At 44.8% G+C, this 26,860-nt stretch overlaps 2 protein-coding genes across 2 annotated transcripts in view; both read left to right on the top strand.

The window, feature by feature from the left end:
• LOC115636921 (scavenger receptor cysteine-rich type 1 protein M130-like) overlaps positions 1 to 6,404 on the top strand; it is a 53,045-nt gene extending 46,641 nt beyond the window's left edge. The window contains exons 6-9 of the mRNA XM_030537643.1: positions 437 to 754; positions 3,750 to 4,064; positions 4,529 to 4,843; positions 6,187 to 6,404. Coding sequence (XP_030393503.1) covers positions 437 to 754; positions 3,750 to 4,064; positions 4,529 to 4,843; positions 6,187 to 6,287 — 1,049 coding nt within the window. The 3' untranslated portion in view covers positions 6,288 to 6,404. The remainder of the gene's footprint in view (positions 1 to 436; positions 755 to 3,749; positions 4,065 to 4,528; positions 4,844 to 6,186) is intronic.
• LOC115636912 (antigen WC1.1-like) overlaps positions 1 to 23,726 on the top strand; it is a 710,101-nt gene extending 686,375 nt beyond the window's left edge. The window contains exon 17 of the mRNA XM_030537633.1: positions 22,626 to 23,726. Coding sequence (XP_030393493.1) covers positions 22,626 to 22,744 — 119 coding nt within the window. The 3' untranslated portion in view covers positions 22,745 to 23,726. The remainder of the gene's footprint in view (positions 1 to 22,625) is intronic.
• The last annotated feature ends 3,134 nt before the right edge of the window (positions 23,727 to 26,860 follow it).

Here is a 26,860-nt window from a genome sequence, read left to right as displayed (position 1 = left end):
GGATCTGGGAATTGTAGCAGTGAAGCAGGCCAATACCCAGACTCCTGTTGTAAATCACAGCTATCTGGCAGTGCTGCCAATATCAGTTTATTGTGTGAGCATGGAGGCCTTTTGCACTGGGCACTTTGGTAACCAGGGACCTGGTCTACCAGGTGTTCCTGAGCACCTTCCATTCACATTAACTCCAGAGAGAAGTGAGAGCACTCTTACAATAGGGGCCAAGCTCCATATAGCATCTGGCCTCAGAGCTGGGGAAGCCTTCCCCACCATCACCCCCTGCATTTCTGAGTGGAGAGATAAATGGAGCCCTTAAAATAGGTTGTTCCCTGTATCACTTGCCGCAGAACTTGTGTTTCACATCACACCTGTGCATTATTTCTAATGCAGTACCAGCGGGGAGTTTTATTCACTGTATTTCCTGTCTCTCTGAGCCCAGGTCGTTCTGAGTCACTCAGGCTGTTGAATGGAGAGAGCCAGTGTGATGGCAGAGTCGAGATTTCCCTCCATGATGTGTGGGACAGGGTGTTGGATGATCAGTGGGACATGAACGATGCCAGCGTGGTGTGCAGGCAGCTCCAGTGTGGAGTTGCTGAGAAAGCTTATAACCCTCCTAAGTCTGAGCGAGGAACGGGCCCTGTGGGGCTGAGAAGGGTCCAGTGTGCAGGAAATGAGACTCGTCTGACTCTCTGTGACAACTCCACATCTGAGACAGCCCAGGCAGGAATTGCTGAGGATGTCGGTGTAATTTGTTCAGGTGACTTAGTCTGAAAATCTTATAAATATCCTATCATTGTTCAATGGGAACATGACCCACCTCAGGGCCTGCCTCCACCCCACCTTGTGCTGTGATCTGAGCAGTCCTTGAAATGATGTGGATCTGAGGTTCAAACTGTGACCCATTTATAGTAAAAATATCATGCTATATGCAGAAAAAGCATAGCCACATTATAGGGCTAATAAAATGCAGCAACCTGCCCCCGTCCTGTCTCTCTGTCTCATCTATTTTTATGTACTGGAGCTGATAAAAAAATGTTGATGAAAAATCTTCACAATAAGATAACTAATTTGCACAGAATGTCTGTTTCCATTGAAAATGTTCAGATTTTTGTTGAAGAATCCAAATTTAATTGCAGAAGAGAAAAAAAATATTTATGGTCATCTAAATATTTTGTGGGAAATATGAATGAATTTCCCGAGCAGTTCTAGTGTATATAGTGGTTTTTTTATATTAAAGTCTTAACAATTGTGCTGTCTTGGATTAGAAAACAATAGTAAGAAAACAAAGTCACATGTAACCTGTTTTGACCAAGAGTGCCATGGATAATGGTTCTTGGCTAGATACCCAAAGGGACTTGGATGTTGCAAGGCCTGACTCCTAGGTGTCTTGCCACCCAATGAGATCCTCAGCTCTGAGTCACATGCCCAGCTCCCCGTACAATGCATGGGGAGAGTTAGACACCTCAGACGCCTGCAAGCTAAAGAGGGAACCACCTAAACTTGCCAGCAGTGAAATGCCAAGGAAGGGAGCAGGACGTAGATACACAAAGTTATTTAGATGCCTAACTGCCATTGATCTAAGCCTCAGGCCCCTGACACACAGGTCAGAGGTAGGCACTTATCTCTGCTCAGGACTCTCAGCCACAAACTCACTCCTGGAGCTAGGCATGTAAGCCAGGTCAGCTCTCTCATCTCCCCATTTTATCCATAACCCAGTGGTTAAAGCACTCAACTAGGATGCGGGAACTCAATGTTCAAATCCCTGCTCTTCCTGATTTGGAACAGGGATCTGAACACAGATGAGTGCTCTAGTTACTATAGATTATAGGGTATGCTGGGGTGGGTCTCTCCTGCTAGAAATGTTCCACTTTGTACAAATAATTGGTCACTGAATCAGAGAAAAAGTAAGAGAGTGAATCTAGTCTGGTGGCCAGCGTACTTATCTGGAATGAGGGAAGGTCAATTCCCTGTTTCAATAAATATGTAACAAGTTATATATTATGTATTTATAAAGAGGCAGTTAGGCATCTAAGTAACTTTGGGGCTCTAACCCTCTGTTACTTAGGAAATACATCAAAGTTACTGTTCTAATGTGACATTGTTAAGCCCTAATCTTATAACTCTGCAATTTTCCTTCGTTTAAAAGGGATAAAAAGAATCTGTGATGGGATTTTTTCATTGTTCTTGCTTGCAGATGACTATTTAACAAGATAATTCTATTATTCTTTTTGATGATATATTATTTATTTTAAGACTCCAGAGTAAAAGTAAACATAGGACCATAACACTGGTGTCCCTGGTATCCTTCAAGTAACATATCCCTATATCATGCACTCTGTGTTACTGCACCGAAATCATTTTTCATGCCCATTGCAACTGCAGGGTAACTAAGGCATGTTAAGGGTCCATTCCTGCTCCAATTGTGTCAGTGGGAGTGTCACAGTTGATTTCAGCAGGGTCAAATTGGGCCCTAAGGGTCTGGGACTTTATTGTAGATACATGGATCCAATTGCCTTTCTTTCCCTATATTTCTGAAATGAATTGCTACCATGTCTGCTATCTCTAATCTTCTGGTGTCTACCCAGTTCTATAGCAATTTAAGACTATTTGTTTTTTGTTAAATTTATTGTCTAATAATTCCTTGAACAACTTGATGCTTATCCTTTAAGAACAGTTTGAAAATATTCAGGCTTTCCAGTAGGGGCCGATTCTGCATACCCTTAATCTCACTAGTTCCTCTTACCCATAAGATGGGCCCTACCAAATTCACAGCTATGAAAAACATGTTATGACCTGTGAAATCTGGTCTCCTCCTGTAAAAATCTGGTCTTTTGGGTGTGTTTACCCAATACTATACAGCTTTCATGGGGGAGACCAGTGTTTTTCAAATTGGGGGTCCTGAACCAAAAAGGAGTTGCATGGGGGGAGGTCACAAGGTTATTTTTTTGAGGGGGTATCACCACCCTTATTTCTGTGCTGCCTTCAGAGCTGAGCAGCCACAGAGTGGCAGCTGCTGGCCGTTTGCCCAGATCTGAAGGCAGTCCCCTGCCAGTAGCAGTGCAGAAGTAAGAGTGGCAATACCATACCATACCACCATTACTTCTGTGCTGCTTCCTTCAAAGCTGGGTGGCTGGAGAGTGGTGACTGCTGACTGAGGGCTCAGCTCTGAAGGCAGCAGCACAGAAGTAAGGGTGACAATACTATACCATATCATCCTTACTTCTGCATTGCTGCTGCTCACGGTGGCTCTGCCTTCAAAGTTGGGCTCCTGGCCAGTAGCAGTGCAAAAGTAAGAGTAGCAGTACCGCAATCCACCCCGCCCCCCGACCCTCCCCTACAATAATCTTGCAACCCCCTCAACTCCTTTTTGGGTCAGGATCCCTGTAATTACAACACTGTGAAATTTCAGATTTAAATAGCTGAAATAATGAAATGTATGATTTTTAAAATCCTATGACCATGGAATTGACCAAAGTGGACCCTGAATTTGGTTAGTCCCTACACATAAGGGTTACTCAGATGAATAAGGAGTTTAGAATTAGGTCCTTACACTCACTTGGTGTTTATCAAAACTGCTTTCTAAAAATCCTCCTCATTTCCTTACATTACAACCTTCTTTTCTTTTCCGTGTTTCTTGCAAAGACAGATTTTTAAAAGTATTTCAGTATCTCAGCCATTGCATCATTAATTTGCCTGGAAGCTGTTCAGCTATTATTATATTGCATATTAACAATTGAGATTCATCCTTGCAGGAAGCAGGCGGATCAGACTGGTGAATGGGACAGGTCGCTGTGCCGGGAGAGTGGAGATTTATTACAATGGCAGCTGGGGGACAGTCTGTGATGATTCCTGGGATCTGTCAGACTCGAATGTAATTTGCAAACAACTGGGATGTGGACATGCCATCAATGCAACTATCTCCGCTCATTATGGGCAAGGATCCGGGCAGATCTGGCTGGATGATGTGAACTGCTCTGGGAATGAATCTGATCTCTGGGCCTGTCCTTCCAGGGGCTGGGGCCAGCACAACTGCAGACACAAAGAGGATGCAGGAGTTCTCTGCTCAGGTCTGGTCTGGGAATGCTCTTGTGAATCTAGTTACCAGGCAATTTAATGAAGAGGGAAGATATTTGAGGAGAAAGCTGAGAATGATTTAGACTCTCCCTTGCTGTCTCTCCTACCTACCTACAGGGATCATGATTAAAAAGTCACCATTTCCCATCAATTCCCACCCAGAGGTATTGGAGATATTGAAGCATACCTCTAGTATTGGGAGGGCAGTGACTGCTGTATTGCAGATATCAGTGTGCGTAACTGCTGGGAACTGGTGACTTTTCAGAGGTGACCATTGTTTTTCTAATGGACCTGTGATGTCCAGAAGAGTCTCTGATTCTTGGAGTGATTGTCTCTGGCACTTGTGTCTGCAAAATAATGCACAGGATTGTTAGCAATCGCTGGGATTTCACTCTTTATACACCAATTCTTTTTAGAATCAAAGATTTAAATTCCTTTTTTGTGCATTTCCTTCTAGAATTCACAGATCTGAGGCTGGTGAGTGACAGTGACTGTGCTGGACGGCTGGAGGTTTTCTACAATGGGACATGGGGCAGTGTTTGCTCCAATGGGATGCCTGGAGTCACTGCAGCAATTGTCTGCAAACAATTGAACTGTGGAGACGGAGGGCAGATAGCAAGAGACTTTGCATATGGAGAAGGTTTTGGTCCCACGTGGCTGGACCATGTTGCATGCAGTGAGCAGCACAGATTCCTTTGGCAGTGCCCATCAGGCATGTGGAAACAGCAGTCCTGTGATAACCGTGCAGAAGAGACCCATATTTCTTGCAGTGGTAATTCTGAAACTGTCTGTACACATCCATGCACCCTCTACGTGTTTAACTCATTGAAAGGAAGTTATCGAAATTTTGCATGTATTTACTTTTCAGAATAGACAGTTTTTCATTTTCAGCAGTGACACAGACCTATTGTCCAGTCTAAGAATGAGAATGAGGCCCATGGAAAACAAGGGAATTAGTTATTTATACAAGCTGTGTTACACACAGTGCAATCACTTAGTGAGAGCCCACAAATGCCTCCCATTAGCTAGCATCATTTGAGAATCTCTGTGGTTATCCTTTTGGGCTAAACAATCAGAGATGGGCCCAATGTCAGTGACCAGGACATAGACAGTTGTGGTGAGTGATTGAAGCAGAAGTCAGGTACAGTGGGTAGAGCAGGAGCTGGTATTCAGAACTCAGAGCCAGGGGTCAGAGCCAAAGTCAGAAGTCAGGAAACAGAGGCGAGAGTCAGGATCGGGTTACCTGGAGCAAGGCAAGGGCAGGATAAGTCTGGGGTCAAAGCAAGAGCAAGGCTGGGTACAAGGCTGGAGCAGGAGGTATTGCAGCTGTGGGAAATGCTTTGAGCAGTCGCTGAGTGGCTGCTGTGGCTGCTGGACTCAAGAGCTGCACTGCAGAACTTTCCATCAATCAGGCAGCCTACTACAGGCCAGCTGCACTTCTTAGGCTGCCTGGAGACTGCTCTGCTGCAGGTGCTGATTCCTGAAACCCTACCTGTGAAATCTGGGTCAGGAGCAGAATTCCCCAAAAGTGTGTCCGTGTGTAGGTATGATGGGGGTGCTCTAGTCACCGCAGTACGGACCCTCCTCCTGGTTGTTCTGGGGACTAGCTCGCCAGGTCTATACCTCTCCCAATGGTTGCAAACCATCCCTCTATCTCTGTCTTTCTGTCTGCAGCTGCTCTCTTGATCCAGGAGCTGTTGTGGTCTCTTCGTGACTCAGCCCTCCAGCTACGTCACTATTGTGGTTTGCACTTCTGGGTGGGGGGAGTCTTTTCTCCCAAACAGGCACAGCCAGTCTTCCTATGGTGCCACTTCCTCAGTGGCTGGTTGGGGAAACCAGGCCCCGACTCTACTCTGGGTTCTGGCTCAGGGACCCTTTGATCAGGAGTCAAGGTTTGTTCCATTCCGTACTTTGCTGCATTTCCCTAAGCACTTGCCCAATCTTCTTGCTATCTCTTTGTTCTCTGTGTCTATCAGCGTTCCTGCTACCTCCTCCTAGGGATTTAAATTTAAGCTTATGAAATTGCTGTAATTTAGAAGTTTAATATACCAATAACCTTACTCTCTCCTACATCCCACATGCTTCTCAGTCTATGTCATAATTTTCAATCCACAGGAATAAAACAAAAAACATCTCAGACCTTCTTTGCTGAATGCCCGAATTCTACAAGCTGCACAGGTATCTCTGCTTCTCACTGTCTCACTCTTGGTCCCTAAGGACTTTCCCAGCTGTCTCAATAACATTGAGGTTTCTGCATTTCCAGACCAGGAGAAGTTACATGTCGTGGGAGGAGAGGACAGATGCTCGGGCAGAGTGGAGATTTGGTACCGTGGCTCCTGGGGAACAGTTTGTGATGACTCCTGGGACATGGCAGATGCTAACGTTGTGTGTAAACAACTGGGCTGTGGATCTGCTGTATCTGCCCAGGGCGAGGCTGCATTTGGCGAGGGGACTGGTCCCATCTGGGTGGAGATGCTGAATTGCCGAGGGACAGAGTCATCTGTCTGGGACTGTCCTGCCAAGCCCTGGGGTGAGAGTAACTGTGACCATAAGGAAGATGCTGCTGTGAATTGCTCAGGTGAGTGAGAGGAGATGTTTCTGCTACATGCTGTAATTTTCACAAAGGGGATGGATCCAACTGCCTCCTTGGTCCGAGATCAGGCCCTCCCAGCTCCTGTGTGCAGGAGCATCAGGAGGCTGTTGGGTGGGACATTTGTGGGGTCACACTGGCTCAGGCATCAGCCCACATAACCCCTGCATCCATTACAGGCCCCAGTGTCCTGGTTTGTTACTAGTTTTCTCAGCACAGTGGACTTAAGTTTGGCCCAAAATCTCTACCATACAGACCCTATGCTGCTGTGCAGGAGTTTCTGGGAATCAGAACAGGTCACAGCTGGAGACCCCCAGGGAGTCTCAGAGGACCCCTTCTCCTGGTAACAAACATCCCCCCCCCGCCACTCCAGACTCCAACTCTCCTCCCTTTCCCTTTGCAGGTGTGACAGAGAGGACAGATTCACTGACTAGAACAGGTAAAACATCTGTCTCCTTCCATCGAGGGTTAAATTTCCCTGGTGCTGGGTCACAGAGGAGGAGCTGCAAGCTGCAAGCTGCAGACTGAGGAAAGGAGCTCCTTTCCATGGCCTATGACATCTGAGGGTGAATGACACCTGGGTGCTGAGCAGGACTCCAGTTGACAGGGCAGGGCCCATGATTCAAGCAGCTGCCTGTGAGCTTCCTCCATGGTGCACAGACTGTGTCTCAGCCCATTAACCTGCTGTCTGAGCCATGCAATGAGTGACTGGGGAGCTCCCTGCCCCCCCACTCCCCGACTCTCACAGGATAATCTCTCTCTTTTGTATGTTCATTTTCATCCAGCTCCCCCGCGCCGCCCTCTGACTGACAGTGAAAGAGTCACAGTGCCCATGATCATCTGCATTATCCTGGGGGCCCTGCTCTGCCTGGTCTTAATCATCCTGGGGGTGCAAGTGCAAAATGCCAAGGCACAGCGCAGAGGTGCCCTCTCCGTTTCCAGTCCTGGAAACAAAAAGGACTTTCCTATTCCCCAGAGGGAATGCAAAATCAGGCTAGCAAATCCAACGCACACAGATTTCCCCTGATTTCTTCCTCCCATCAATTCCCTGGTGAGTACAGACTTAAATTCCCTGAAGTAAAGAAAAACTCCAACAGGTCTTAAAAGAAAGCTTTATATAAAAAGAAAGAAAAAATACATACAAATGTTCTCTCTGTATTAAGATGACACAACACAGGGTCGATTGCTTAAAAGAATATTGAATAAACAGCCTTATTCAAAAAGAATACAAATCAAAGCACTCCAGCACTTATATTCATGCAAATACCAAAGAAAAGAAACCATATAACTTACTATCTGATCTCTTTGTCCTTACACTTAGAAACAGAAGACTAGAAAGTAGAAACTACTTCTCCAAAGCTCAGAGAAAGCAGGCAGCCAGAAAACAAAGACCTCAGACACACAATTCCCTCGACCCAAAGTTGAAGTGCTGATTAGTGTCACTGTGTGAAATGCCTCTGCAAAAGCAAGAGAAGTGGTAGCTTAGGAGAGGGTCATTGGCAGTGTAATGGAAGACTAAACTGTATTATGCTGTTCGGCTACAAGGTGGTGCTGTGTGTTGCAATTTACTTAAACTAACCTCAGCCATGCCATGAAGAGCATTAAAGGGATCTTATAGAGAACACATCTGGTGTGAATCTATCTAGGAATGAAGCTCTATAGCTGGTCCATCAGTGGTACCACTAATACCACTGTACCAGCTAATAGCAGCCCTGCCACCTATTTGTAAAAGGTGCACATGACATGGTGTCCAAAGTTCAGCAGTGCCAGAGGAGAACAAGAACAGAAGGGAAACAGCAACAGAAGTTACATGGAGAAGAAACAGCAAAAAAAAGGTTGCAGACCAAGAAAAACAAAACAAAACAGAGGTTGTAGGATCTCATCAAAATCCCTCTCTTCATTGCCCCAGAGAACTTCAGCTTAGATAAACCTTCACTATGGACAGACTAGAAGCAGCATTTTGCAAGATTTCAAATTGCTACAAAATTACATAAGGAAATGGATGATATACAAGTATGCCCTTTAATTTATGCTATGAGGAAGCAGGCAGAGCATAACTTTAAATCCTATGATTTTAATCAAGATAGCCGTGAGAGGGCTCTGGATAAGTCGAATGCATACTTTATACCTCAGAGAAATGTGGTTTATGAAAGTGCATGTTTTCACCAGAGAATTCAAGGACTAGAGGAAAATGTTGAATGATTTATTAGAGCTCTGCATGCCTTGGCTGAAAACTGTGATTTTGGAACAGCAAAATACGAAAATATCAGAGACAGGCTAATAGTGACAGGTTTCAAGGTAGCAGCCGTGTTAGTCTGTATCCGCAAAAAGAACAGGATTACGTGTGGCACTTTAGAGACTAACAAATTTATTTGAGTAGCCCACGAAAGCTTATGCTCAAATAAATTTGTTAGTCTCTGAGGCTCGCAGTGGTTATTCAGTTAACAGATAGAAATCTTTCAGAGCAGCTACAATTAAAAACAGATTTCACCCTATGCATTGCTATTCAAAAAGAAAAGCAATCTGAGCTGATTAGACAGCAAAACCCAGAGCAACTTGTCAAACTTGAAAAACAAGGAACTAGCTTAGAAGCTGTTAATAAATGCAAGTAATTCCCATAAGACTGCTTAGGTGAGGAGACAGAACTCCCAGGCTAAGAAGATTGAATTCCAAGCAATTACAAAAGCCTTACAGTCTAAATGCATTAGATGAGGACAAATTCATATTCCAAGAGATGAGGAATGTCCACCCAAAGGCTCAGGGTATAATAAATGCATAAAAAATTGACATTTTGCTGTTTGCTGCATCAAAGTAGTCAGGGAGTTGATTCATATTACAGACAATCAAGAGCCATTGTTTCTGAGATCTATAATATGTAGGGCCCTGCCAGTTTCCCGGATGTTAAAAATGTGTCACAGACCATGAAATATACCCTTCCCCATGAAATCCGATATCCCCCTTGCTGCTGAGCCATTACACAACTTGAATCTATTTCCCCGTGTTAAGTATTCTCACACCTTCTTGTCAAACTGTCTGAAATGGGCTATCATGATTATCATTACAAAAGTTTTTTTTTCTCCTGCTGATAATAGCTCATCTTCATTAATTAGCCTCTTACAGTTGGCAGGGCAACTCCCACCTTTTCATGTTCTATCTATCTCTCTATCTCCTTACTATATGTTCCATTCTATGCATCCGATGAAGTGGGCTGTTGCCCACGAAAGCTTATGCTCAAATAAATTTGTTAGTCTCTAATGTGCCACAAGTATTCCTGTACTTAAAGGAATGCTTAACTGTATTATACTGTTCAGACACAAGGTGGCACTGTGTGTAACGTAAGGTGTTTCAGCTAACATCAGCTATATCTGGCAGAGTATTAAAAGATCTAAGATGTACACAAGCAGCGAGCTTGAAGGGAATCTCTGTAGCCAGTCAGTATCTACTACAGAAGCCTGACATGCTAGTAGGTGAAACCTAGGTGGCATAACAATAGCAGTGAAAGCCAGCTTAGGTGTGTTTACTCATGCAGTGCTGCAATCACCCCTCCAGATTGCAGTGTGGATGAATCTTTGTGTAGATAGCACTTTCCATTGTTAAAGCACTGCACAAATAGTAGCTTAGTATTCCCCAGATAGTCTCCAGGCAGTACATAAATATATATTTATATAAGTACTATTTTACTCATAGGTGTAAGCACCAGGATGGAAGAGGTATGATTTTGTGTGGTACTAGGAGTTGCAGGACAAATTTATCAAGGGACCATAAAGGCTGAATACCAAGCTAAACTTAATGGCAATGAAATAGCCAATAGAACAAACATCAAAGGGCCATAGTCCCTGTCACCTGGGACGTTCAAATCTAGGTTGGACAGAGCAGTGGGAATGTGCTGTAGGGACCGTCCTGCACTGGGCCCAGGAGGAGGGGTTGGATGATGTCATAGGGTTCCCAGCCCTAGCTTCTGACTCTGTGCAAACTCTGCCCTTTGTTTTCAGGCTCCAGAAGATCCCTGGACCCTTTCTCTGAGGCCGTGTACGAGGAGATTGATTATAACCTGATAAGAAAGAAGTAGATGTTCGGTCGCTCAGGTCTGTGTGTCATTCTTAAGAGGGAGCAAATCTCCAATGCATTTCCCATCCTAATACTCTGACTCAGAGCTAAATCCCTGCAGCCTTCAGCCCTGTGCGTCCTGGATGGCTATGGGGGCTGGGTCTGTGGAGAGACCTGCCAATTACTGGACTCAAATGAATGAGTTTCCTCCCAAGCAAACTCTTCTAGCCCCATTCTGAGGACAATCAGTCCCATCTGTACATCCTGCAACCTTGAAAGGTAACTAGTTATGAGTCAGAAACCTGTCTGTTTACACCATTTTGACTCAAAAAGGGTATGTCTACATCTAAAATTTTGCAGCGCTGGTTGTTACAGCTGTATTAGTACAGCTGTATAGGGCCAGCGCTGCAGAGTGGCCACACTTACAGCAACCAGCGCTGCAAGTGGTGTTAGATGTGGCCATACTGCAGCGCTGTTGGGTGGCTTCAAGGGGGGTTCGGGGAACGCGAGAGCAAACCGGGGAAGGAGACCAGCTTCGCCGCGGTTTCCTCTCGCGTTCCCCGAACCACCCTGCAAACCGCAGGGAAGGAGACCTGCTTGCACGGGGGTTCGGGGAACGCGAGAGCAAACCGGGGAAGGAGACCAGCTTCGCCGCGGTTTCCTCTCGCGTTCCCCGAACCACCCTGCAAACCGGGGAAGGAGACCTGCTTGCTCGGGGTTCGGGGAACGCGAGAGCAAACCGGGGAAGGAGACCAGCTTGATTACCAGAGGCTTCCTCAGGTATGCTGGGATACCTGCTTATTCCACAGAGGTCAAGAAAAGCGCTGGTAAGTGTCTACACTTGATTACCAGCGCTGGATCACCAGTGCTGGATCCTCTACACCCGAGACAAAACGGGAGTACGGCCAGCGCTGCAAACAGGGAGTTGCAGCGCTGGTGATACCCTGCAGATGTGTACACCTCCTAAGTTGCAGCGCTGTAACCCCCTCACCAGCGCTGCAACTTTGTGATGTAGACAAGCCCAAAGTTAATCAACTGGGAAGATGCTGCTCTCAGTTTAGCACATTGTCAGTGTTAGGGGCTTATTCCTTCACTCTCTCACTTCCCTGGTCCTTCTCGCATGAACAGAGAGCAACAATACCTGAAGTCCGAAGGTGCAAACAATTCAATGTTTATTGGGGGGAACTTCCAGCAAGCATGATTCCAGTTTCCTTCCTTAGTGTCCCCCTTCCCAGCTCTGACACCACAGAGCCTTGTCTGTGTCCCTATTACTGTTCCCAACCCCTGTTCCCATTTACCCCTTTAGCAAGACATAATTTTAATTCCCCCATCCCCGGTCCCTGTTCCCATTCCCCACCCCTCCTTCCTGATTGACTGCAGATTATATAGTAAAACCTGAGGTTTGCTTAGCTATACCTTAACCAATCATTTTACTGAAATTTAACTAACCAATCCTAACATATTGTAACATGGTTATTTAACCAATTATATTCCACCACCTTCATTGGTTTACACCCAACAAAATTAATTATACAGCAGACAAACAATTACAGAACCAGACAGAGACCATGCAAATAATCATACAAAACAATACAGAAGTGAGGATTTCACAACTACATCTATATAGACATAAGGGTTTATCAGCTGTGTCTATTGATAAGTGAGTTTTTGCCAGACAGGATGCTATCTTCTAGGCTCTTCCGTTTCTCTGGAGATGATAGGAATAGCAGGACAGGACTGTATTCCTAATAGCCCAATAGCACCTTATTTCAATGTGACTAGTTTGGAATGTGAGGATGTGACCATACACTTCCCAGCTTATGGCTGCCTACTACATCTTAGCTGAAGGCCTTAGCCTGTCACAGTAAGAGAAAGCCATTACAGACAGTGATTTTGATTCTTTTATACCTCTATAACTAGCTAAGTGATAAGAATACACCTAAATTCTTAAAAGTATAGGCCTTTCCAGACAGGCCTGAATATCTATAGCCTAACACTCCACCCCTTTTTTTTCTTTTTTTTTTTGGGGATCCTTCTGCCCAGATATCCCTGGAAAAGCATAGGACATATGGCGACACATTTCCTGATACGGCCAGGCATCAAGTTGGAAGGTGTCGATATTCCATTTGTCCCACTGCCCCTTGTGTAGTACAGTGCCCTGCACCTTCTCTCGTACGGGCGTACCACACCTATTCCAATTAGTGTTCCAGACTTTCCATTACATTGGGCCTGAGAAAGTTGGGTCAGGGTTGTCCTGCACACTGTGGGGTGGGGCGGGCTTACTAAATTACTTATAGGTTATCTCCATATGCAGCGTAACACAAGTACAGTTAACAATATACAATGCACAGCAGCACTGAGTCCTGACCACTGCAGTATGGTCCAATGTCTGAGCCACGACCAAAACATTGCCTCTTCTCCTTCGACGGGGTTAAGATCTTAATGTGTCCTGTTGCTGGCACCTGCAACAAGCTGCCCCTGCAAGTTTTACGTGCTTTTGTCCATATTATAAGTCCACTGAATGTCCACAGAGAAATGGGTTATTGTCCAAACCAACTTAACCACTTGGTATGGAATCAGGCAGTATGCCCTGGTTCGATTATTCACAGCAATAAGATTTACAGATCCATTTGTGCACCGAAGTCCAGATAGCAGCATGTAGATGTGTGTAGTTTGGTTGGGGCTGGTGTAATTTTGCCCCCAGTAATATGTACATTTCCAGCAAAACACCTCATACACAGCACACTCAATTGTCCACCGCTTGCCATAGGCCATTGATCCTGCTCCTCCATAGGAGAGAGGCACAGCCAAATATCTTCTTTGGTTTATGCCATTTTAGACACCCTTCCATTGATTCCTAGTGAGCTCCTTCCCTTCTCATTATTCCCATAGGGCTTGTGGGGCCCATCTTAGTTGCCATTTTATTTCCAGGCACCATAGTAGCCATTACACAGGTGTTGGCCTCCTAGCTGAGCATTTTGAATTCCCATACACATCTCCCTCTCCCCTCCCAGGTCAGTCTTTTGAAGCCATCCCCTGTGTCATGCTAGCAACAAGACAAGCACCACAAAACATAGATCTATGGTATTCTGGGTTATTCTTCCGCTGGCGCTAGCTTGCTTGTAGAGTGTCTGAAAAACAAAAGAAACAATTTCCACCCCACTGGTGGAGACAGATTATTGCTTAATAATAATACCAATTCCTTTTACAAATTTCCTTGCTAATTGCAGGAAAAACAGAAGAATTACCTCCAGGCTGTACTTATTTTGTTCTATAGTCAGGCTAGTGAATTACTCCACTCACTGGTCATTTATGAAATGTATGAGATGATGTGCCTCAGTTTCCCCTCTTGTACAACAGACCAGATTTGCAGTAGTTTCTCTGCTGTACCAAGCTTTAAGTTTATTCTCAGGTAATAGCTGAGAGACAGCTTCGGATTTTTACTCTGTACATGCACTCCTTAGGGTTAACCTGTTCTCTTTATTTTTCAGGCTTGACTTGTTTTTTCACCTTCCCTTTTCTGGAGGGCCATAATCTGAGTTCTAGTATCTTGTTTCCTGACCAGATGTATTTTCAGGTTCTTTGTGCTACAAAGGGCAGTTTCCTCCTTCCCCTGTCAGCTAGGTAATTTGCATCTACACAGAGTCTTTCTTGGCTTGCCTCTGGATCCAAAGATATCAGCAGCTCAGAGACTGTCTTAAAAGGGACACATTCCACTTCCACTAGAGGTCTCATTACTTTTCACTTTTATCTCCTGCTCCAAAACACTGCTCCAAAGATCTGAAAAAGAATGCACAATCTACTATGGCTCCTTTTGGAGCCCTAACAGGATTTTAATTAAGTACCATATTTTGTTTGCATTTATTTTACCCCTTCTCCAATATATACTGCACATGTCCTGGGAAAGTTTAACCTCCATTATATTAGCAATATTAATTTTACACAAGGTGTGACTGCCTCCCCCATGCCCAGTTTTCATGCATCCCCAAAGTGAAAGTCCCATATCCCAGAGCGACCCCAAGGCTCAGTGTTCCCATCATTGCTCCCCTTTTCCTTTTCTTATGAACACACAATTCTATATTATCTAACATCCCTTGCACTGTGATTACTTTTTTTACACAACTGTACCCCGATTACACTCCCATCTTGTACAAAAACTTTTTTCTTGTAACATCACGACTGTTACCTTTAACATATTCACAGTTACCTGTACCATTTTCACAACTCCCAAATGTTTACTTTCCTCCAAACCATGTACTATCACTTTTTGCAACAGGTATCTGTAACTTTTAACTTACTTTTTAAAAATCACTTACTCCTACATTTAGTTCTTTAAGGTAGTGCACTTTGTCTTTAACAACTTAGCCACCAAGTACAATTATTGTCACACAGCTGCCTTAACCTGTGCTGTTTTTACCTTGAGATTGTTCAAAAGGCAGTAAAACATTTGTCTCCGTGGTTGCCCATGGATCTTTTACTCCAAATATTCCAATGGAATACAGCAGACCGTTGTCATCCTTTGTCCCAAACAAAACATAAAACAAACAAACAAACCCAAAAACATTTCACATAAGTATTCAAATTACCCTCCATTAAAACTTCAGAAAAACAAAAGTGTGGAAAGGCAGGGGGAGAGTAAGGGGAAGAGGTGGAAAGAAACCGATTAAGCCTGTTAGGTCTGTTTAAAGTACAGGCTACCAGCAACAAATTAAGTAAACTGAGGGAAAGGAGGAGGAAAGGAAGAAAAGGATATAGTTAGCTCTGAACCAAGAGTAGGCTCCCCAGCTTGAAACAGCTGGGAACCCTTACCCCCAGGTTCTCATCCTGGCTCTGAGAGAAGACGGGGTTGTTACCTGCTCCTGCAAACCCTGCCGTTTTCCACATTGAAACCTTTTCTTTTTCCCTTCACTTGCCCAGGACCAAGTCCCAGCTCCTGTCTCTAAAGGTGGTCTGTTAACTGTGCCTCTGACTCTTAACTCTGTTGTGCCAAATCATCTTTAACTACCCTAACTAATTTACAACACTTCAGCAGCCCCTGCTGAAACAGCACCAAACTTGAAAGATTACTGGCAGCTTCCCATACTGCTGTCCTTACTTCAAACCTCTCACAAGTGGACTGAACTGCCTCCTTTCCCTGGAAGGCATCCAGTCCCCATGTGCAGGGACCTTCTTCCACTACCCATGTATCAGAGGAGGGTGGGTTCCTCAGCAACACCCCCATTCCTCTGGGTCCCCTAACACTTCCTCCATTTCCTTTTTAATCTCATCCCAGGCTGACCCCTGCACCTGGTATGGGCCCTGGTTCTTCCTTATCCATTTATCCAAAAAATCCTTTACCCTGGCTTGCCAGAACCCACAACTACCATCAAGAGAGTTCACTATACCCCCTCCAAGCAGCTGCACGGACTGTTGGGGAGGGGGACTTACAGGCTGCCACTCACCTATCCGATGTGATGCATCCGAGTCACGGCACCAATATGTTAGGGAGCTTATTCCTTCACCCTCTCACTTCTCTGGTCCTTCTCGCATGAACCGAGAGAAACAATACTCGAAGTCCAAGGCGCAAACAATTCGATGTTTATTGGGGTGAACTCCCAGCAAGCATGATTCCAGTTTCCTTCCTTAGTGTTCCCCTTCCCAGCTTTGACACTACAAAGCCTTGTCTGTATCCCTGTTTCTGTTCCCATCCCCTGTTCTCATTTCCCCCTTTAGCAAAACATGATCCCAATTCCCCCATCCACAGTCCCTGTTCCCATTCTCCCCCCCGCTTCCTAATTGACTGCAGACTATATAGTGAAACCTGAGTTTTGCTTAGCTATACCTTAACCAATCATTTTACTGAAATTTAACTAACCAATCCTAACATATTATAACATGGTTATTTAACCAATTATATTCCACCACCATCATTGGTTTACACCCAACAAAATTAATTATACAGCAGACAGAAACAATCACAGAACCAGACAGAGACCATGCAAATAAACACACAAAACAATACAGAAGTGAGGATTTCACAGCTACATATATGTAGACATAAGGATTTTCCAGCTGTGTCTATTGATAAGTGATTTCTTGCCAGACAGGATGCTATCAAACTAAGTTTCCTTTTACATCTTCTAGGCTCTTCTCTTTCTCTGGAGGTGATAGAAATATCAGGGCAGGATTGTATTCCTAACAGCCCAATAGCACCTTATTTCAGTGTGACCAGTTTGGAATGTGAGGATGTGACCATAAACTTCCCAGCTTATGGCCGCCAACTACATCTTAGCTGAAGGCCTTAGCCTGTCACAGTAAGAGAAGGCCATTACTGTCAGTGATTTTGATTCTTTCTTTTATACCTCTATAACTAACTAAGTGATAAGAATACACCTAAATTCTTAAAGTATAGGCCTTTGCAGACAGGCCTGAATATCTATATTCTAATAGTCAGGCTCTCTGAGCATGGTCAGTGCATCTCCTTGAGGCTACCTCTGAGATCCATATTCTTCTATTTACTAATGGCGGGAGTAGATGATAAGCTTTGACCCTGGGAGGGACATGGTCTACTCTGGGAGCAAGGCAGGGGAGGGGAAGTATCTTGCTTAACAAAGCGGGAGTCATGTCCATGGCTGAGGAGGTCTGGACCTTCCAAAGACCAGCAGCCTCAGCCATGATTTTCTGCTGGACCAGGCCATGAAGTAGCAACATTCAGGAGAAGGAGAAAAACATTCCTCCCTAAACAGTTTCTTACAGCCTGAGTGTTAATGAAAACAGGATCCCCAATTAATGAGAAGGATTCAGATTAAACCCACAGCAGTCAAGGATACCATGTTAAAGGGCTCACTCAGTCCTTCCCTTACCTCATGAGGTCAATATGGTTGTTCCCAGCATCTTCCCAGTCTGTTTTTATCCACTTCAAAGTCACATTTACCACAAAAAAATGGCTATTTCTCTTGGAAAGTCAGCTTCAGTTGCTGTGAATTCAGCATCTTCTCTACAAGGAGCAAAATACCAAGATCGTAAATCCTGCTCCAAGACCTGGAAGCATTGTCCATCAGCCAGTTTTGCTGTCACTGTGATAACATCCCATTTACCATCTCTCCAATCTCCTTTACAGATGATTCAGTGGCGAAGCTGCAGTATTACACTGGGGATAGTGAGGGGGAAAATGATCCTGCATCAGAACAAGGTAACAAGGAGGGTGAATACAAAGACAGACACCCACATCTAGGTGGGGAATTTAATTTCCACTTCAAAGATTTATGTCCAAACTCTTAATGGAAAGGTATGATCAAATCCTGACCCTTTCTCTGCATGGCTCATGGTGCCCTCCCCCAGGGTAGAAACTGCAGAGAATAGGACACAGAAATATTCACTTGACATGTAAGAATCTGAATTTAACAGCTGGCACCTATCCAGTAGCGGATTAACAAATTTGCCACCCCTAGGCCCTCAAAAAATTGCTGCCTACCCCCTCCCTCCCAGCTCACCTCTGCTCCCCCATGGTAAGCCTGGGAGGGAGGGAGGGGGGAGACAGGGAGCTGTGGTGTGCTTGGGGGATGGCAGCGGTGGGGTGGAGGTGAGCTGGGGTGGGGAGCGGTTCCTGGCCCCCCCCCGGGTTACTCCCCACGTCCGCCGGCCCCAGCTCACCTCTGCTCTGCCTCCTCCAAGTGCGCCACTACTCACTTCTCCCTCCTTCCCAGGACTTTTGCGCAGCAAGCTTGGGGGGGGCCGGGGGGAGAAGGGAAGCACAGCCACCTGGGGGAGGAGGCGGGCAGAGAATTTGGGGAAGGGGCGGAGTTGGGGAGGGGTCGCGAGCAAATTTTCTGCCCCTGCAATATGCCATCCTAGGCCTAGGCCTTGTTGGCCTAGGCAATAATATGCCACTGCACCTATCACTAAACAGTCCTTGATCTGTGTCCCATGATCTTAGACCCCTGACTCTCCAGCATGAGCATGTAGCCCAAGTCAAAATCTACCCCTTTTAAAGTAAGAGACTTACTCCTGAGGGAATTCTGCACCAAAAAGTTAAAAATTCTGCATACAATATTTTAAAATTCTGCAAAATTCTGCATATTTTGTCAAAATAACACAATATAATCACACCATTATTTGCTGACAAGTATTTTGAAATAAATTACCAAAATAATTGAAAATGGTGTGACTATATTGTTATTGTGTTACTGTGTTATTTTGAGAAATAAAATACGAACTTTGCACAATTTAATTTAATTTATTTTTTTTGGTGCATAATTCCCTCAAGAGTATCAGATTTCTGTGTGGCGCAATCTGGGTTCAGGAAGCTTGGTGGGGGTTCTCAGTGTGATCTGGGTGCACAGAGGCTCGGTGTGAGGTTATGAGTGTAGGGGAAATGAGACTCCGCAAGGGAGCCCCAATGAAGATGTTTAGGGCTCAGCGAAATGGGGGTCTGGGTGATAGGGGAGTGGGGCTTGGTGGGTTGGGGCTCCAGGTGCAACTGGTTGGGCCTCAGTGGGATGAGGGTCCAGGTGTGGATAGGATAAGAAGCAATGAGCTCTCAATGCAGGGGATGAGGCTTGGAGTGGGTGGGGATTTGGCTGCAGAGGGGGGCTCTGTGGGGGATTCTGTGTGAGGGGGACTCCTGATGCAGGGGGTGAGATTTGAGAGGGTGTGGAATTGGTATTAGAGGCTTGGTTGGAGAGGGGGTTCTGTTACAGGGTTTCCTGATGCAGGAGGGACTCTGGAGGGCGTTGTGGTTGCAGGGAGGGTCACTGTACAGGGAGCTGTTCCCCCTGTCCTCCCATTCCCTCCATCTGTTCATCTCCCCCATCCCACCAAGCTTCATTTCCTGCATTTAGACCCCCCACACCAATCCCCACACTCCACCATGGTGCAGAGTTTTCTGCAGCCAGGGGAAGTTTCCAGGGGTTGATCTGACCCAGCTCCAGCTGCTCCATGTAGGGGAGAGGGAGGTGGAACTCCATATCTGTCCTCCTCCTCTCCCCACCATCCAGCTCTGACTAACATCCCTGGTCTGCAGTGGAATCCTCAGACACCCCCCACAACTGATTTACCTCTCCCTGGACTCTTCTGGGGAGAAGTGAATGAACACAGGTGCAGTTTCTCATTGCTTTTCCACAGAAACCATTTTCTGCAGAAAGTAAAGAGAATCTCAGGGGGGCTATTTTTCTGCACTCTCGCAGGAGCACAGAATTCACCCAGGAGTAGAGACTTTAAAACATGTCTGTATTGAGTTCAGTTTTATTGACAACTGTTGTGTCTGGTGTGTCAGCTTTTATCTTCCAATATGTCCAGGGTTAGTGCCTCACCAGCTCAGATCTTGATCCCGTTGAAGGGCATGACAATGTTGCTGTTCTATACAGTGAGACAGGGCTGGGCCCTTGTTATTTATGAGGAGCTAAAGGTGGCAAAATTCCTGTTTCATACACTGTCCATGACTTTGAACCTGGCTCAACCCGTTACTTCTCCTACAAACTCCGTGATAAACAGCCCAAACTCCAAGGCAACAGGCCTTTAATGGGAAAACTAAAAACCTACTGGGGAAATGAGTATGTTCAGAAGATGCTGAGTGTGCTGTTTGCTGTTCCAGAAGGATCTTTCCTTGGTGGTTCTCAGTTGGATTACAATAATGTGGAGGAACCTGAATCAAGCGACATCCCCCAGACTCCAGATGGTCAAGGTGAGCAGGATCAGAGGGGTAGCCGTGTTAGTCTGCATCTGTAAAAGCAGCAAAGAGTCTTATGGCACCTTATAGACTAACAGACGTATTGGAGCATGAGCTTTTGTGGGTGAATACCTACTTCATCGGATGCATGTGAGCAGTGAATCCATCTCCTGAAAACATTACTCCATGGTTACTGCTGCTCCACCCGCCTTCATTTTCTAATCTGCTCTCTGATCCTGAACTTAGGGCTCGGAAGAATTAACCAGGCTAGCCTGGTTGGAGCCATAGATGGGCATTCCACAATTAACAGCATCCCTCAAATAACACAAGCATGTAGGGGCAAAATTTGAAAGTCCGAGGCTCAAAATGAGATTAAACTAACTAGAGACATAAAGGGTAACAAGAAAACATTCTAAAATTACATTAGAAGCAAGAGGAAGACCAAGGACAGGGTAGCCCGTTACTCAATGGGTGGGGGGAAAGGCAGAAAATGTGGAAATGGCTGAAATGCTAAATTACTTTTTTGTTTCAGTTCTCACCAAAAAGTTTAGTTGCAAATGAACATCTAACATAGTAAATGCCAGTGAAAATGAGGTAGCATGAGAGGCTAAAATAGGGAACAAGTTAAAAGTTACTTAGACAAGTTAGATGTCTTCCAGTTGCCAGGGCTTGATGAAATAGTCCCTTGCACTCTTAACTCTATGCAGTCTGGCAGGATAATATCAAACAGGTAAACTGAGGTGTATATTACATTCATAAGAAATAATATACATAAATCCCTCATTCTTTACATCTGACACATAGTTTATTTCTCTATTCAGAGGTCCCTGCCTGGTCTGGAGGTGCCCAATGGGATGGTTATGATGATGCCAGAGAAGTTTCTAACACTGAAGATGACCCTGTTTCTGGACCGAGTGCCCAGGAAGTCACTGTGGACCATGGGGACAGCGACAGGAACAGAGATGATCAGACTGGTGAGTGAGGAAATGCGAAGTTGCCAATTGTCACAATTTTTTCATTGGTCCCATGATATTTGTTTTTCTAAAAGTTTCAGTTTCTGGAGTTTAACCTAGAGCCTCAGAAATCACAAAACAAAACTGAGAAATGCACCAAAAAATTGTTTAAATCTCATTATTTGTAGGCCAAACTCAAGATATTTGAGGCCTGACCCCTCATTTCTGAACACTTGAGGTTGGCAATGCTGGAAAGGTCTGTGTTTCCTGGTGATTGATCCACAGGAACAGTCTCCAGTTGGGAATGTCGGTTATGCAGCAAGGAAGTGACCTTGGCCAAAGCAATGGCTGAAAGGAGTCTCCTTTCCCGGTCTTTGTGAGCCGACACATTTTAGATTGGAACTCCAAATGGGATTGTTGGGCCTGTGTATTGGGACATCTTTTGTTAGCAACTCACCTGGAAGAGCCTTTACTGGCCACGAGAGGTCACTGTCAGTGCACTGCAATACAGTCATTGGCAAACTGTTAGATGTATGCCCACCCTGACCTTTACTAAGCAGAGTTAAATGGACTTAAACCAAGAAAGCAAAGATTTCCTAGATAAGGTCCTTGATCCTACAAACACTAGATCTCATCTGTCACTACTCACATGAATGGTCTCACTGACTTTAGTGGGACTGTCCAAATCAGCAAAGTTATATGTGACCATTGGCAGGATCAGGGCCAAAGTTCCTTTCACTAAACCAGGTGTCAGTGCTCTGGATGGTAATGGGAAGAGCAGGACCCTGCTGTGGGGTTGGTTACTGGCTCAGCTTCAGGTTTAAGATCACTCTCTTTTATATGTAAATTTCCCTTTTATGATAGAATCAGACCTGGGCCCAGAGATGAAATGTGCATTTCTTTGGTCTTAATGGCAAACAAGCATTGTGTGGGCAGGTGAGATCTAGGAGGTCCAGGCATGTCCCACAGGCTAGAGTCCCCATCCTACTCTGGTCACCAGGTCTCTGCTGACATGTGGTCCCTTAGGGACTATACCAGCGGTTAGGAGTTACAGCAGCTTCCAGTGGCCTATCAGGGAGCTGTCTGCTCACTGCCATCCCCACACTTCTCCTGCACCAGGGAGGTCTCAACACAGAGAGAATTTGCTCCCACATGTTTTCTTTGAAGAACAGAGAGAGATAATGGATTAAACATGTCAGAGGCCCACTCAGGGAAACTCTGGGCGGGGGCTGATTCACAGCCCATACTGTATGTTGCCCATCCATTATGTGAGTGCACATGGGTAGAGAATGTAATGTGACCTCCTTGCTATTTTCAGGCTGGAGTCTGCACTCGCTAAGAAGTGAACGGGCATCTGGGGCTCAGAGTGACGTCCTGTCCCCACCTCCTCATGACCAGGATTATGATGATGTTGATGATGGCATCTCTGGGACATGAATATCAGAACGGCTGGGTTCAGATCCTGTGAGGATGTAGATGCTGTATGGTTAGACTCTTCCTGTCCCAAATGTTCATTCACCCATGGGGGTATCAGAGAAAATCCCTGCCTGGGAACTACTTGAATCAGCTTTTTTTTATTGCAGTTTGTTTAGATGCAAGAAATGTAAGTGTGATTGAGACAGGGGTTGTGATTGTTCCCTGTAACTTCCCATTGATCAGACAGTCTGGAACTTCCCTGCTTTTGTGTTCCTAACATTTCTTCATTGCTTTTCTTTTTCGCTTTTTCTTATTAAACCCTTTTTGAAGATCTGTTCCAGGGCTGATGTTTCTCTCTTGAAGTCTGTTGGGTGGCTCCATGGGGACCAACAGGGAGAGAGATGAAGACTGAATCACCAAAAAGTAATAATGTTAAAATGTCACTTCTCTGGTATCACCGGCTCCAGCATGGGGCACTGCACTGAGAGTGAATGTTCTATCAGAGATGTAATAACAGTGTTAAACCCAGAAACAAAATATTCCTAACACCAGAGAAGGCCCTAACCACCAATCCAGACTTTCCTCTGAAATCCAGGAGGATAAATGGGAGGTTATTTACAGGTATCTTAATACGCTCATGCACATACATAATTAGTGAAAAGAGGCTCCTAACCTCTTCTCTGCCCTACAAATTCTGATACTACACCCATCACTGTGGCACTGTGGCACCAGAGCATTTTAAAGATGTGCATTAAGTGACATAATTTTTCTTCCATCACATGTGGTTCGTTCTCCATCCTTCTCCCTGGAGAAAGTGCATATGGATTCTTATGGAGAGTTATTTGTGGTTTTATTGTAAGCTCATAGCAGGTCATACATTAGTGAAGGCAGGTTTTAGGAGGTCATTTTCAAGTGAAACAAAAAGAGGGTTCAGGTGATTTGTGATCCTGTGGGAGTTGGGTCTAGAGCAGGGGTCGGCAACCCTTCAGAAGTGGTGTGCCAAGTCTTCATTTAGTCACTCTAATTTAAGGTTTCACATGCCAGTAATACATTTTAACGTTTTTAGAAGGCCTCTTTCTATAAGTCTACAATATATAACTACATTATTGTTGTATGTAAAGTAAATAAGGTTTTTAAAATGTTTAAGATGCTTCATTTAAAATTAAATTAAAATGCAGAGCCCCCCGGACCAGTGGCCAGGACCCGGGCAGCGAGAGTGCCACTGAAAATCAGCTCATGTGCCGCCTTCAGCACATGTGCCATAGGTTGCCTACCCCTGGTCTAGAGTCTTGAATCAAGCAGCAAGAAAATGGTCTCCTGAACAAATGAGCTTCCTCTGGCAGGAGACAGCTCCACTGTGCCTGAGGGACAATCTTTCTTTCCTTTGTCACAGGCCCAAATCCTAAAGGCTCAGATCCTCAGTGGCATTTAGCCCCCTAATGTCCATTGATTTCAATGGAGCTTAAATACCTCTGTGGACCTGGACCTAAGTACCTTGAAGTTAAGGACTGAGACATGATATTCTAAGAGAAGATTGAAAAGCTTTGTTTTAGATAATGTTAGATTCACTCACCTTTGCTTAAAGAAGGCATCTTTGTACCATGTTCACTCTTACATTGCATGGTGCATGGCATTGTGGGTGTGGCACATAGTGGTTGTGTGTGATGGTATCTGTGTGGTGGTGTTGTGTTCTGTATGGGGTTGTGATAGTGGGGTTGTCATAAACAGATAGCTAAGGGTTAATGTTCTTTTACCTGTAAAGGAGTAACAACAGTAACCTAAACACCTGACCAGAGGACCAATCAGGAAACAAGACTTTTTCATATCTGGGTGGAGGGAAGTTTTGGGGTGTGAGTTCTTTGTTCTTTGTCTTGGGTCTGACCCTCTCGGCTCTGAGAGTGATTTTTCTATCTCCTAGCTTTCTATGTTCCCAAGTTGGTCCTCTGGTCAGGTGTTTCAGGTTACTGTTGTTACCCCTTTACAGGTAAAAAAACATTAACCCTTAGCTATCTGTTTATAACAGGGGTGTTGTATGTGATGGTGTGGTGTATGTATGTTGTGGATGATGTGTGGTAAAGGATTGTGTTGAATGTCCATGTGTGACTGTTGATATGATATGTTGTGTGGTGTGATATTGCAATTTAAAAGTAAAAAAAGTAAAATGAAATATTTGAATAAATTTCCTCTCAGAAATGTTCACAAAATCAATACTTCCTTCAAAGTGTTTTCATTTTGTGAAATAAGCATTTTCTGATGGAAAAAAAAAATTCCATTGGAAAAAATTGCAACTTGCTTTCCTAAAAGATATGCTTTAGTTGGACCAGAAATTATGGGCTTGATGTCAGAATTCTGTGTTATTCAAGAAGTCAGATTAGATGATCGTAATGGTCCTTTCTAAGCCTTGAAAGTCAAATATGAATCTCTCTTGTGAGATAACCCATCAAGGTACACACCCCCTTGTAGACAAGTCGACTTACCCCTGTGGCACCTCCTGCTGGTGACTTCGGGGAATTAGCTCATTCCAGCTCCAGAGCGCCCTCTACAGGCCAGTGATCCGCCTGTCCTCTGGCTCCTGTGTCCCTCCCTGGACCCTAGTGCCCCTTTAACCTGGGGTGCTGCCCCCTGGCAGTAACCCCTCAGTCTTAAGGTCTCCTCTCCTCAGGGAACCCTCACACACTATTCCCAGCTCACCTCAGTATAAGGCTACTATAAGTCATCATCCAGCCCCATGCACTGGGGCAGACTGCAGTATCAGCCTACTCATCACTAGCAAGGAGGGTTTGGACCTGCTGCCTTGGCCTACCCCTTGGCTGCCCTCTGCAACCCCCAGTACCTATTAGCCCAATGCTAGGCCACAGCCTGAGGCTTTCCAGGCTAGAGTTCCCCAGCTCCACTGCCTTTCCCCAGCCCTACTCCACTCAGGTACCCTGTCTCTAGCTCCCTGCAGCCAGGTCCATCTCCCTCTACAAACATTGAGAGACTCCTTGGGCTTCTGGCTCACAGCCTCTTATAGGGACCAGCTGGGCCTGATTGGGGCATGGCCACAGCTGAGCCTACTTTCCCCAATCAGCCCAGGCTTCTTGCCCCAGCCATAGCCCTCTCCTGGACTGCTTTAAGCCCTTCAAGGCAGGAGCAGGAGCAGGGGACCACCCTGCTACACCCTCAACAGATGTATACACAAGTAAATAAGCATCCTGGCAGAGTTTCACAATATTGATCAACTGAACTATCTAGGTACTCCTACAGCCACCATCACTGTAATATTGGAGCTTCTCCCAGACATTCATCAGTTTTCCCTCACAACAACCCTATGAGTCACATAAATATCACTATCTCCAGTGTACAGGTGAGGAGTTGAGCCACAGAGAAGTGGGTAACTTCGCTATATGGAGGAAATTAAGCAGTAAAACTAAGTACAAATGTTAAAAGAAGATGTTATGAAAAGAAAAATCTTGGTTTCTTTGGAAATGTCTGTAAATAATCAGCAAAGGGTTATTTAAGTAAAATCATTTGACTATGAAAAAGTTAGTCAAATTTGCTAAAGCACACTCCTGGTGTGTACAATCTTTGTTTTATAATAAATTGGTGTTGTTTTGGGTTGTAAAACCAAAAAAAAAACCAAAAAAAAAAACTTTTGCCAAACAAAAAGAAAGAAATATTTTAAGCATATTGATTTTATTTAAATGTTTAAATGTTGTAATTGTAAGTATGTGTTAGTTTCAGTAATGTATTTCCTTGTAAAAAGGCAAATGCCAAAACTGTTGTAAAACTTTGGCATAGCTGTGAGTAGCAACAGTGATTGTAACCTAATTTTACTGGACAAATTATAACAAGTGCAGCTTCACAGATCCAGTAAGGCCAAATACCCTTTGAGGGCCACTCCCAATTGAAAAACCGTACTCAGCCCTCATAAAATTTCTACCAGGGCACCCAATGCAACTACCGACAGTGCCCTGCTGGCTTTGGCTCAGATGGACATTCATTTAATAAATAACACAATGCTTTATTATTGCCAGGCACTAATGAAATGTGTTAGGTCTTTTTATATACAGTAGCTCTGCCGCTCGCTGAAACCAGAAGACTGGATCTACATGGAGGTCCACCAGCGAGGAATTGCCCTGGCCCCATGCTGAAAGA

Source organism: Gopherus evgoodei, chromosome 1 (genome assembly GCF_007399415.2).
Source record: "Gopherus evgoodei ecotype Sinaloan lineage chromosome 1, rGopEvg1_v1.p, whole genome shotgun sequence".
NCBI classification, from domain to species: Eukaryota; Metazoa; Chordata; order Testudines; family Testudinidae; genus Gopherus; species Gopherus evgoodei.
This window is presented reverse-complemented; position numbering and strand designations above follow the sequence as displayed.